Here is a 13,722-nt window from a genome sequence, read left to right as displayed (position 1 = left end):
GATGTCTTCTTCATGTACAATTGTCACTTGTGCACAGTTTCTGTTCGCAAGACCTCTGTGTCTGTCACCTGGCAACCATCTTGTTGCTTAGATACAACACGTTGTTTCTTATTTCCAATGGATCAAACAGAACCATGGTTGAAAAGATGTGTACATGTATGTGAACAGTAGGAATTGTTGCACAACATAATTAAAGTTGTTTTATCAAAGAAACGCAGTAGAACATTGATTTGTGTCATGATGTCTGAACATTCCGTCTTTATTGACTGATTGATCATCATCCACAACTTAAACCATCTCATGCAGGAAATGTTACCAAATGAGACAGAATGTGAATGTGTCCCATTCTGTCAGAAATGACGTGCGATGCATTGTTCAGCATTGCTTTCTTTCCCCCTCGGGATCGGATCACACAAGCAGAACCTAACTGAGGGCTAAATGTGTCTGTGAGTTGCTTGTGAGCCTGTCGCTAAGTAAGCAGAGCTAATCTGGGAGACATTAAAAGATGGGCAACAGCACACTCGTCTCAATTACTTACACACGGGGGGGTGCAGGGGCGCAATTTGAACTTTTGGGAAGAGAGAGCTTGCATTTTGCCTACTACTCTTTCCCTCACTAGTGGTTCTCAAACATTTTCATAAGAAGGACTGCCAGTGCCAAATTGATGGTGGGTAGGGGTACACAGTAGTATCAGTCACCAACAGAGGTGGTGGAGGTGGGGGTGGAGGTGGGTAGGGGTACACAGTAGTATCACCAACAGAGGTGGTGGTTGTGGGGGTGGAGGTGGAGGTGGGGGTGGAGGTGGGTAGGGGTACACAGTAGTATCTCCAACAGAGGTGGTGGATGTGGGGGTGGAGGTGGGGGTGGAGGTGGGTAGGGGTACACAGTAGTATCACCAACAGTGGTGGTGGATGTGGGGGTGGAGGTGGGTAGGGGTACACAGTAGTATCACCAACAGAGGTGGTGGATGTGGGGGTGGAGGTGGAGGTGGGGAGGGGTACACAGTAGTATCACCAAGATGTGGATGTGGGGGTGGAGGTGGGTAGGGGCATGTATCACCAACAGAGGTGGTGGAGGTGGTGGAGGTGGGGGGTAGGGACATCACCAACAACAGATAGCATCAACAATGACACCTTCCAGAGGGCATGGTTTGGTTTGTCTTGAACAGGCGCCGCTGACTCATGGCTGTCACAGAACCTGGGGTGACCCAGTTGAGTTGAGCAAAGGAAAATGCCCATGACTGTTCATAAAATGTGTCACGTTCCCAAGATGACCACATCACATCAGCACGCAGTCTCTTCTTCACACACAGTAAAATCCCTCATGACTCTGATGAAGACCGCATAGGTCGAAACGTTACGTTAGTCGTTCTGTGTACTAGCACCTAATAAAAGGCTTTAAATGTCTGTGCTTTTCCAGTGTCCTCTCCTCCTTCTGCAACATGTGTCCTTGTCCCTGTGAAGCACCGGACCAGGCTTGAGGCGCGTTGGTAGACTCCCTTTGTTCCTACAGTAAAATCCCAATTCAACGTGTTGAATTAGCAATAGGGGTCGATGCTCCGATCAGTTTTTTTTGGGACCGATCCCGATCACCAATTGTTTTTCTCATGATCGGCCGATACCGATCTTGTGCGTAAGAGGCAAATTTTAATATTTACAAAATTATTATATGTCAAAACCCACGTCAAAACTGTTCCTGGGTGTGTGTGTGTGAGGAAGAAGGGGATAATCGTTCCAAATAGGCCAGTGTCCAACGGGCACCGCTCTATACAGTTAAAGAAAGTGGGGGGAAAACGTGTACAGTATGGAAAAAAGGGGGGCTATATTTACCTTTTACAGGGTCCAGTTTTGAATTGCAGCCGCTCGTAAGTGCTCTTTGAGAGAAGTGTCAACCCCCACATGGAGTTGCACCACTCACTTCACACAGGTGTGATTTTTGAATAGTTCAAATACTGTAGCTACATCACACCTTGTGAGCTTGTAGATCAGCTATTTGAACTATTAAAAATGTAATGTAAAAAAACAAAAAAACAAGTTTAGGAATAAGGAGTTTAGCATGGACGAAAATAGATCCCCTAATGTAGTGGCTTTCAACCAGTGGTCCGGGGACCACCAGTGGTCCTTGAGGGGGTTCCAGGTGGTCCCCAGCTGCCTAAATGATGGAGAGATTGTAACCAAATGGACCCTTATAGATCTTTAGTTAGTTAGTTAGTTGCTGCGAGAGTGAGGTCTAGCCAACACCTGCAATTCGGGATCGCTGCCCTCCACAATTTCCTATCCGACATCAGGTTCCTGAGCTCTGCCGTTTTGTCAGCCAAGCTGTCACACCGCAGCACGTCTACATAGGTGGTACGCTTCTTTCCTGGCTTTGCACCTGGGTTGGCTCCCATAGAGTCAATTTACTTGCCTCAAGTTCTGGGTGCCTGACGCAGTGCCCTGCCAGCCTCATCCTTCTCTCTCTGGCTTTGTCCGTGACCCGTGGTATAGGTTCCCATAGAGGTCCACATTTCTGATGTGGTCCGTCCATGTGACACTATAGTGCCATCGTGGCATTCTTGTGTAGACTCCATCCAGGGCTTTTTCCTGTTGTATTGTAAGGCAGGGGTTCTCAACCCGTGGGTCGCGACCCCTCGGGGGGTCGCCAAATTATTTTAGGGGGTCCCCAAATTATTTTCCAAAAAAAAAAAAAAAAAAGATTTATTTTTAAATTTTATTTTCACTTTTTTTCAAAAATAGCAGACCTACAAGCTCGTAGCGCGCCACTCGGTGGCGCGCTATGAGCTTGTAGATCTGCTATTTTTCAATAGCTAAATTATAACAATGCTTAAAACACCAAAAGGGGTTCCCGCCCAAAATGGTTTAAGGTTATTGTAGCAGTCAATTTATATTGGGGGTCGGGAGGGGGCGGGGCGGGGGTCCCGAGACATTGCCAAAGCATTTCCGGGGGTCCCCGGCCAAAAACGTTGAGAACCCCTGTTGTAAGGGTCCATGTCTCGGCCCCATACAGCAGCACCGACTCCACAGTAGCTATATGAACAGCCGCCTCTTAAGGTCTTCTCCCATATATGATTTCCACACTCTCCTCATCCCGTGCAAGGCTTTCCAGGCAAGTGCTCTCCGAACCTTCAGATCCTGTTCAGTTGAGGCAGTCCAGGCCCCTGAAAGTTAATAGATCTTTAACTCTTGAGAGTGTAAAATGGATCCGTAACGGTTACATTTTTGTTAAACATCTGCATTCATTTACAATAAGTGTACAAGAATGTTGAAGAATTGTTATTTTGATCAACGTTTTGCCTGTTATCTCTCCTAACGGTACCGACATCCATACAGCATGGAAATTGTGGACAAAATCTTATCCAACGACAACAAAATATTCAGTTTTGGGTCTGAGTCTGAGAGGCTAAATGTCATCAAATGGTGGTCCCCACTGGTCCGTGGCTCAAATAAATGGTAAATGGTGCATTTATATAGCGCCTTTATCATAGATTGTGCATTACATTCACCCATTCACACACACATTCATACACCGATTGCGGCGGAAGCCATGCAAGGTACCAACCAGCACATCGGGAGCAATTTGGGGTTCAGTGTCTTGCCCAAGGACACTTCGACATGTAGACAGGAGGAGCCGGGATTCGAACCGCCGACCCATGGATCATTGGACGACCTGCTCTACCTCTTGAGCCACAGTCGCCCCAAATGACCAATAAATAATGGGCCTTGCTATGAAAAGGGTTGAAAAGCATCGCCCTTTAATGTCATTGGATTCCATTTATCCAGCACTTACGTACCATTGATGAAAACAATGGGCATCTTTTGATGCTTTTCTTCTCAGTTATGCTCCTTGAAGCTCAATGTGGGTGTGTTGTTGATCACAGTCATTGCAGCCAACTATGCCAACTATGCTATTTATGACTATTTCCACACAACACTTCCAGAGCATATGATGTTACCCCCATCACCAGCTTGTACTGGATATGTGAAGGCATTTAACACATTTGCTGTGACATGGGAAGGCTTTAATGCAACAGAAAGAGAATATCCAATCCATCCATGATGATATTCTACTCATTCCATTTTCATATAAGTGTATTAATCAATAGGTCTCATTTAGGTGTAAAAGTCCATACAATCAATCACCAAAATACTTACTCATTGCCTGTGGAACGGCTCTAGAAAGTATTTCGTTTTGAGGTCTCCAAATGCAGAATTGTATTCTCTGAGTGAGCGTCGATGAAGGGTATCTTTGAAAAAGAAAGAAAGGACACGCACACTGTTGGCAAAACTTGGCAAAAATGTTGCTCTTTATTAAATCGACGTTTCGGTCGCTAGACCTTATTCAGGACAGACAATGGTCTCCATGGTGTACGTGGAGCCTTCATGAAAATTGTCTATCCCGATGAACCGAAATATCAATAATAAAGAGCAACATTTTTGGTAAGTTTTCGACAGTGTCCTTTCTTTGTTTTTGAGGGGCGCTAGACCCTCCTATATACAGGTTTAATGTTTGTCTTTCCTAGACATTGACAATGGACAGAGATTAATGTTTGTTTTGTCACTAACACAAACATTAAATGCCATTAACAATGAACAGAGTTTAAGAGTTTGTTTTGTCTGTCAGAGCAAATTGGCATATGATGTTGATATCGATATGATATCGCGATGATGTAAGATGATAAGGGTTGGTAAAGCGCCCCTTACTTCACACGGGTGTGATTTTTAAAATATCAATATGACCTGAACTTGTTAATTCTGTGTTGTGTGTGGGGTAGAGTGGCCGGATGGTAACCGCAAGGTTGCCAGTTCGAACCCGGGCTTCCCCCAGAGTTAGTGTCGAAGTGTCCTTGAGCAAGACACTGAACCCCTAATTGCTCCTGATGTGCTGGTTGGTGCCTTGCATGGTTTCTGCCGCCATCGGTGTACAGTATGAATGTGTGTGAATGGGTGAATGTAATGCCCAAGCACCTTGGATAAAGGCGCTATACCATTTACCATTTATGTAGTGTAGTACTGATGAATACCCATCCAATCTGAATTCATATCCGTAGGATTCAATTTGCTGGGGAGTGAGTGGTTGCTTCTGGTCAGACTGAATTAAATACGCATTTCCGTTTGGGAAATGTAGAGAATATGTTTTTGATTTTATGTTTTACAATATCACAATGTAACAATAAAGGCCTCTACAAGCTTACAACACATCATGATGCAATGAATAGTATGCTTGTTAGATTACTATTTGTTTTATGATGTTGTAGGCCAGGCCTTAAGTGGTTAAGACCCGTTTGATTTTAACAAATAGAACCGTGGATATCTGGATACCTGAACTTTGATGTATTGACAATCATTGGGGATTCTTTTTTACTGTGCATCTAGGGGCCAAATACATAAATGCTATGTAAGGTTTGAGGGGGAAAGCTTATAGTACTAACAGTGGATACATTTAGGATCAATAAATTGCTTTCACATGTCATTTTATGGTTTTTATTTAAATATTTGGTTGTTGTTTTTTACGAGGAAACTGCCACAGGTACTGTGTGTCTTTCTTGAGACAGACTTAATACCATCATGTGTTTTTCTTTTTCCTGAACACTCTACAAAGTATATTAATGAATGTGTCACAGTGGAGGAAAAGAACTGGGATTCATCACATTTCTTTCTGAGCACGCTTAATTAGAACTAGGAGAGCAGCATTTAATCAGCTCAGTATCCATCTTCTTATTCCCATGACTGGATAATTGTGTTTATGATGTACTGCGATTGTAAACAAGAGAATACGAAAACTATGCATATAGAAGCTCGTGACAACAATAAAGGTAATCTCTTTCACCCCTGCTAAGTGCTAATAATGAGAAACACAAAATGGTAAACTGTATCACATTACAAGCTTTCATCATCCACCCAACAGGAACCAGCGCTGTGCCACAGTCTGATTGCAATCGTATGCCACCATGATCATCATTGCATCATCATTAAGCAATAAGACACGAGAGGTCTCAGGTTACCGGGTATTTTACAATGGCTCAGGGCGTAGGCCATTGTAAAATACCCGGTAAGCTGGGGCCTCGAGTGGCTTATTGCTTTTCTAAAACGGTTACAAACATATAGCAATATTAACCTAATAAAACTATTAAATTCACAAAAGTAGCTACGCTTTGCGCCACCAGAGCGAGCCACATCACTTCCTTGTTTTGCTGCAAGTAGGCTATGTGACGGGAGAATAGCGCTTGATGTCTTTACGGGGCCGCCTGGAGCCACACATTCACAGTCATATGAGCCGGGCGGCGCTTAGACGCCCGCACGGCATGGGTTTCCCCAGTACAGCTACAGAAATGCGGTATCAGCTGCAAATGATATAAAGAGATTGAAGGTGTGGGTTGTCACGTGACGGTAACCAGCCAATCAGAATCAAGTATTGGGACTACCCGTTTTAGAATGGCCATCATTCACCTGGGAGGACACACTGAACTGCAGTGGAATGGAACATATCAGAACTGATAAGGCTCATTCATAGTCTGGATTTTCGGTGGTGAGGTGACCACCGAACTACAACATGACGTCACGAGCCGCGGTGAAGAGCAAACCACCGCCACCGCCCCAGCCCTTCTCTCTGTTTTTACTCACCACCGCTCAGCGTTATTTCATCTCAACGTGGTCACCTCACCACCGAGAATCCAGACTATGAATGAGCCTTTAGACCTTTACAGTTGTCACAGTGTGGACACAGAGGAGGTGTAGGACTCAACTGTTAGAACGTTACAGTTGTCACAGTGTGGACACAGAGGTGTAGGACTCAACTGTTAGACCTTTACAGTTGTCACAGTGTGGACACAGAGGTGTAGGACTCAACTGTTAGACCTTTACAGTTGTCACAGTGTGGACACAGAGGAGGTGTAGGACTCAACTGTTAGACCTTTACAGTTGTCACAGTGTGGACACAGAGGAGGTGTAGGGACTCAACTGTTAGACCTTTACAGATAAAGATACATGTTATTTAACCTTTATTTAACCAGTAAAACACATTGAGACTGCGTCTCTTTTATAAGTGGGAACTGGATAACAGTTTTTCATAGTCTGGGGAAAATAAATAAAAATAAGGTATTGACTGAATCCTAAGCTTATTACCCTTTTGTCATTTAACTTAAAAATAGAATAGAAATCACACCCGTGTGAAGTGAGTGGTGCAACTCCATGTGAGGGTTTACGGGGGGAGTTCCAGACCCACAGGAACGCATCCAGGGGGCCGGGCCGGTTCCGGCGTGCCGCCCGCGTCCGAAACGGTAGAGAAATGACAGAGTTACCGTGCGGCAGTCCCTCTACTGTACCCTGTACTGTACTGTACTGTACTGTACTGTACTGTACTGTACTGTACTGTACTGTACTGTACTGTACTGTACTGTACTGTACTGTCACACCCATATATACAGTTAATATGTGTGTGTGTGTGTGTGTGTTTGTGTGTGCGTTAGGTTGCGCACAGGTGGTGAAAAACAACCATGTTGTTTTCGTGCTCATACCCAGCCACCCACCCACCCACACACATAGCTCCGTAAGGGAGTGGTTGCACCACTCAAATAATATATATATACAGTAGGCCTATGTATACATATTTTACAGGTTTTAAAACACAACAGTTCTTTTACATGTGAGCTTGTGTATCAGCTATTTTCAGCGAAAAGGGATTTGGTATAGACGGGGGAAAAGAAGTGGGAAAGAGCCCTGAGTGACCTTGGCCAACAGAGTATATATATAGGGTTTCAGTGGACAGTGGTTAACTATCCCAAGCCAAGCAGGCTATAAATCACAGAGGAAGAACTGCATGCCTATTGTCCTTGACCACATACTTTCTCACATTCAATTTGAATTAATCAAGGTTGCTCGTCTAGCCTACATCCCCCTAGGGGTCCATCTTAACCCATTTTGACCTGGGAACGATTCTGCAAATGTCTTCTAAATCCTGACTGTTTTCTTGAAAAAGCTATGTTTTTCTATATGTCAGTCGTTCTCAAACACTTTCATGTCACTTTTCCCGATTCTTCAAAAATAGCAGATCTACAAGCTCATAGCGCGCCACCGAGTGGCGCGCTATGAGCTTGTAGATCTGCTATTTTTCATTAGCTAAAGCATAACATAATGCTAACACCAAAAGGGGTTCCCGCCCAAAATTGGTTAATGTTTACACACACAGCTGGGAAAATGCACTGGCCAAGGACCTCTGTGTATATGCTTTGCCAATGGCCTTTTTTTTTTAACCCTCCTGTCCCAGATAAAGATCAGCAATCTGGCTGCTCTATTTTTTTGTGACACGGGCGGCTATATATGGAGAGGAGTGAGGGAAAATATAGCCTGACTGTTTATGGTTTTGGTCCACGTATCAATCCACGGTCAGCACAAGGATGCCTGTTTATAGGCAAAGACCATGTTGGCCTTCTGTGCATTGGAGCCAAGTCCTCAATAGAGCGTGGGAGTCCCGCCCCCTTTCATGACGACGACAGGCCCAGGAAATAATTGTCTCCACCAGGCCGAAGGCATGGGGAGAGAGTATGTTTTGCACTCCGTCCGTCCGTCCGTGTGTGTGTGTGTCCGTCCATCCGTCCGTCTGTTACCAGCTAATCTCCGGCACCGCAAACCCGGTCGATGCCACATTTTGCACACACACTCCCTGGATGCCAACGATGAACCTCTGCCGCAAACCTTCCAGAACGGCCTGTTATATATAGCGCCACCAGGAGGCCGACTTTTGTAAAACACATTTTTTATTACTCCTCCAGATTCTGTCTGTTACACACTATCTCTATAGTCATGTGTTCAAGACGGATCTGTCCGATATTTCATATTCCATCCTAATTGGCTAACATTGGATTTCAAAGTTTGCAGGATTGGCCCGTTTTGAACAAAAAGCCTCAAATCATGAACGCAGCATGCAATTTACGTGAAATCTTTCAGACTTTCCTATTAGGCGGAGGAATATATCCCACCCTTTTCACATTGGCCTGTTATAGCGCCACCAACAGGTGGATTTTTGCAAAAAACATTTTTGGAACAAAATGGCTCAAATCATCCAATTGCCATCCAAGGCGTAAGAAGAAATGTCACCCTTTTCACATTGGCCTATTATAGCGCCACCAGGAGGCCACAACCTGACCTGCCCTGGTGGAGACCTGTGAAACTTTTTTTAGTTCCCCATGCATTTCCCCCCATAGACATTTAAAAAAAAGTATTTATTTAAAGATCTGTAAGCCTCGAATTAAGCCAACTCGGATTGTGACAAATCATGACAACAAACACAATATTGTGGGCCGAACAAATAGCCCAATTGTCATGATTTGTCATGATCCGAGTTGGCTTTGTCCGCGGTTTTAAAGGTCTTTAAATAAATACTTTTTGAAATGTCTATGGGAAAAATGTATTGGGGATTATTTCCTGGTCCTGTCGTCGTCAAACATATTATCTCAAACTATGGCTCCATAAATAGCAAGGTATAAATGTAATGCTTATATTCTCAAACTATGGCTCCATAAATAGCAAGGTATAAATGTAATGCTTATATTCTCAAACTATGGCTCCATAAATAGCAAGGTATAAATGTAATGCTTATATTCTCAAACTATGGCTCCATAAATAGCAAGGTTCCTATAGTATGCTCAGCTTTTTAAGAAAATGCCTTTGGTTTGAGAAACCAATGAAGTGTGTTCCAGTTGGGATAGTTGGCCTGTGCCAGTATGTTATACCTTATTATTTTATTTTTCACATAATCACCACGTGATTAAGGCGAGTTAGTTATGAATCTATAGCAGGAAGCCGTATTCGATTATGGTGCTGAAAGGACAGCTCCCTCATTTGCCCAGTGCTGTAATTGTAAAGTATCATATTACTCAAGTACTGTAATAGAAACTATGAATTCATCCTATAGAACTACCAACAAGCTACTGCAAAATAGGGGAGTTAAATTGCCTGCAGACCACTATACTCTGGTTCAGTGTTGATTTCGTCGACTAAAACTAAGACGAAATATGTTCGTCAACTACCTTTTTTTCACTGACGACTAGTTTCACTGGAAACTAAATGAAAACTAAACTATGATGACTAAAACTAAGACTAAATAAAATAGACTAAAATGTTAGGAAGGGACTAGTGGACAAGAGATCCAGTATAAGTCATTTTACACTTGGTTGCATGCTGAAAATATTTTGTGTAAAAACAGTCTTTACGACGGCATCAAGCCCCGCCAAAATACATTTTAGTCGACTAAATCAACCGTAGATTTAGTCGACTAAAATCTTATGATATTTAGTCGACTAAAACTAGACTAACACTAAAACATTCCAGGTGACTAAAATTTTATTAAAACTATTGAAGAGTTTTAGTCATAGTCTCTTCAATAATTTTAATTGTGATTTTAGTTTTAGTCTAAAACTAAAATCAAAATGTGCTGCCAAAAACAACACTGCTCTGGTTATAGTGTACAACTCACTGCTCAGAGCCACGCGGACAGTCGGACACAGAGCTGTGCACACAGAGGGTGGAGGGTGTGTCCGTAAAAAACAGAACGTTTTCACAGTCAAGACGCGCATCTCGCACACAGGCTACTGAGGCTAGGCGGCTGGAAAGAACCAGAAATAATTCGTTGTTTAATATAGGGTATATAATTCACAACAGAATTCGTGATGACGAGCTATAGGTCAAAAATGGGCACAACAAGGGACGTGGGAACTGATCGGTGACCGCACGGCATGAGTTGGATTGGATGACTGACTGTCTGTTCTGAGTGTTCTCCGTTCCATGTGACTTCACTTCTTCACCTGTCCGTGCGCGCCGCGGTGCGCGGCGGCGGCGTGGAGAGGAGAGGGCAGGGAGGGACTCCCGAGGCGCGCGGCGCACGCTGGCTGGTTGGAGCGCAACAGAGCGCGGTGTGTGTGTGTGTGTGCGTGTGTGTGTGTGTGTGTGTGTGTTTGTGTGTGTGAGAGAGGCAGTGAGGTGAGGTTGATTGCTTGAAATGATTCGCACAAAGAGCCGAGGAAGTGTTGGGAGCGTCAGCGTGGCGGTGGGACCCAGTTAGTCAGTGACCCGACTTCAGTCTGCCAACACACACCTTCACCACAAACTGCAGGATACTACGGATAAAATCCAAGTGCTTTTTGTTGGGGAGGATCATCATTTTAATTTTAAATAGACCTTGTGTGTGTGTGTCAGCGCGCCTAAAACTCTGGACTACATCTACCTCCCTTTGTCAAGAAGTCATGTCTGTGACGGAGCGATGGGCAAGTTTGACGACAACGAGAGGATAATCCTCAACGTTGGGGGGACGCGGCACGAGACGTACAAGACCACCCTCAAGACCCTGCCGGGGACCCGCCTGGCCCTGCTCGCCTCCGACGCGGCGGACCTCGAGTCCGTGCTGGACCAGCTGCAACAGGTCCCCGGCTTCATAGAGTACAACGCGCGCACCAACGAGTACTTCTTCGACCGGCACCCGGGAGTGTTCGCCTATGTGCTCAACTACTACCGCACGGGCAAGCTGCACTGCCCGGCCGATGTGTGCGGACCGCTGTTCGAGGAGGAGCTGTCCTTCTGGGGCATCGACGAGACGGACGTGGAGCCCTGCTGTTGGATGTCTTACCGCCAGCACCGCGACGCGGAGGAGGCGCTGGACGTGTTCGAGCTGAACTGCGACAGCAACAACACCGGAGATGAGGACGACGAGCTGGCCAAGAGGCTGGGCATGGAGGACCTGGCGGCCGACGGCACCGCCGGCGGACTCTGGAGGAAGTGGCGGCCGGTGATCTGGAACCTCTTCGAGGATCCATATTCTTCCAGAGCGGCCCGGGTAAGACAGACAGAGCGCAGCGCAGCTCACGGCCGTTTAAAGCACTGTACAGTTACGCCCCGTTTCCAAACTGTTAAACAATTAACTTTAGCTCCATATACACATACATACTGTAAACTGTAGGCATATACTTGTGACAGAACTTGCGCACTGATTCTTCATATCGGCCAACTAACCAACACACAAGGTTGTGTCACTTAATTGTTTTCATGGCGTGCGTAATGTCAGTTTATTTCGTCCCTTATTTGTGGCAGAATTTGTTTTGTGTAAACGTAACGCACACTGAATATTGAATAATTGTTTTTTTTAGAACACATACATGCACCCCCAGTGAATTCTCAAATTGTAATAGCCTACAGTGCTTTATAGGACTTTATAGCTTTGTCAAAAGTGGTGTCACTTAACAGACTATCGATGTAACTATAGGTCACATGTCTGTTTCAACATTGTGATTCCTCTTCATTGGCAGCGGGTGGCAGGTTGACTAGGTTCATGTGGCTATATTGATTTTTATGCTGAGAATAATCAACATACTATAGCCCAAGTAAACGTTGACAACCACTGATGACCTTGAAAAAACTATAGCAGCCTATAGCATTTGTCCCCGTTTGAATAAAGGTGATGCTTTGTTTTCAGCAATTAAAAGCCTATCGATGCATATTATCTTTGACTTGAGATGAGAAGTACTTTATTATCCCCACAGGTAAATGAATATGTTACCGCAGCATAATGCAAAATGTAAAAATAAACAACAGACGGACAGAAAAACTCATTGGACATAAATGGACATAATCTCAACAAGACCAAATACCTCAGACACAGGACCATAAGTATTGGGGGAGAGAGACACTTTCCATGCCCTGTTCCTACTGAGCAACAGCTGAGAGGCACTGTTACTGTATTGTACTGTACATCTATGGCTAATGGATAGTTTTGGAGAATATAGGCAGTAAGTAAATAGCCTTATTCTTGTTGGCAGACATCTCAGAAGGGATTGCCGAATACAACGTCATGTTCTGACTGTAACCTGCAGTTATTGACAGAAATAGGCTGTGATGTCACATCAAATCGTCTTTCTGGATGGAGCATTACAGCTGTCACGAGGGTTTCACACAGATGTACAGCAAGCATTTTGTTGAGTAGAACCATGTATGATTGTATTATAGCCAGCTCTAAAATACATTGATTGCACATTTGATAACTAACTTGTTTTCCTGCGTTGGGTGCCACTGCATGTGCACCTGAGCTTTCAGATTATTTATTGCTCTCTGCTCAGCTCAGTGTACAAACTCAGTTCAAGCAGTTGTTCTGAACTCAACAGTTGAGTTCAGATACCTGAGCAATGTATAGGGTTTGGCTAAGAGGGTTGAAAGTGGAAGGAGAAACTAAGGCAATTGAAGATAACAATGTATAACCTTATTTGAACGGTCTACATTTGAACCCATTTAGACCCGAGGACGATTCTACAAATGCCTTCTAAATCCTGAGTTTGTTTTTGTTTTGTTTTTTAACCTATTTAGGCCTGACGTCGAAATAAAAAAAACGTTCGCTCTGAAAGAATATATATTCAAAGATTTGTGCCTCATTTTTACGATTAAAAAAAAATAGCAGACCTACAAGCTCTTAGCGCGCCACTCGGTGGCGCGCTATGAGCTTGTAGATCTGCTATTTTTCAATAGCTAATAGTATAACATAATGCTTAGTTAAAACACCAAAAGGGGTTCCCGCCCAGAATGGGTTAAACCCATGTTTCTATGTAAGTCGTTCTCAAAACATTTTCATGTCAAGGACCCCCAAAAATATATGTAATTGGTTGCCGACCCCCACCTGAAAATACATTGTTCCAGTTACGACGTTGACGAATACTTCCTGATCCTGTACTGTGGAGGTTGGCATTGT

General features: G+C 44.2%; 1 protein-coding gene and 1 long non-coding RNA gene across 2 annotated transcripts in view; one reads left to right on the top strand and one right to left on the bottom strand.

The window, feature by feature from the left end:
* LOC306916576 overlaps positions 1–13,722 on the bottom strand; it is a 165,678-nt gene that overhangs the window by 10,008 nt on the left and 141,948 nt on the right. The window lies entirely within an intron of this gene.
* kcnc2 (potassium voltage-gated channel, Shaw-related subfamily, member 2) overlaps positions 10,951–13,722 on the top strand; it is a 93,350-nt gene continuing 90,578 nt past the window's right edge. The window contains exon 1 of the mRNA XM_079494479.1: positions 10,951–11,823. Coding sequence (XP_079350605.1) covers positions 11,254–11,823 — 570 coding nt within the window. The 5' untranslated portion in view covers positions 10,951–11,253. The remainder of the gene's footprint in view (positions 11,824–13,722) is intronic.

The sequence above is a fragment of the Electrona antarctica genome, assembly GCF_951216825.1.
Source record: "Electrona antarctica genome assembly, chromosome: 23".
Classification (NCBI taxonomy): domain Eukaryota; kingdom Metazoa; phylum Chordata; class Actinopteri; order Myctophiformes; family Myctophidae; genus Electrona; species Electrona antarctica.
Note: the sequence above shows the minus strand (reverse complement) of the source record. Positions and strands in the feature narration are given on the sequence as shown.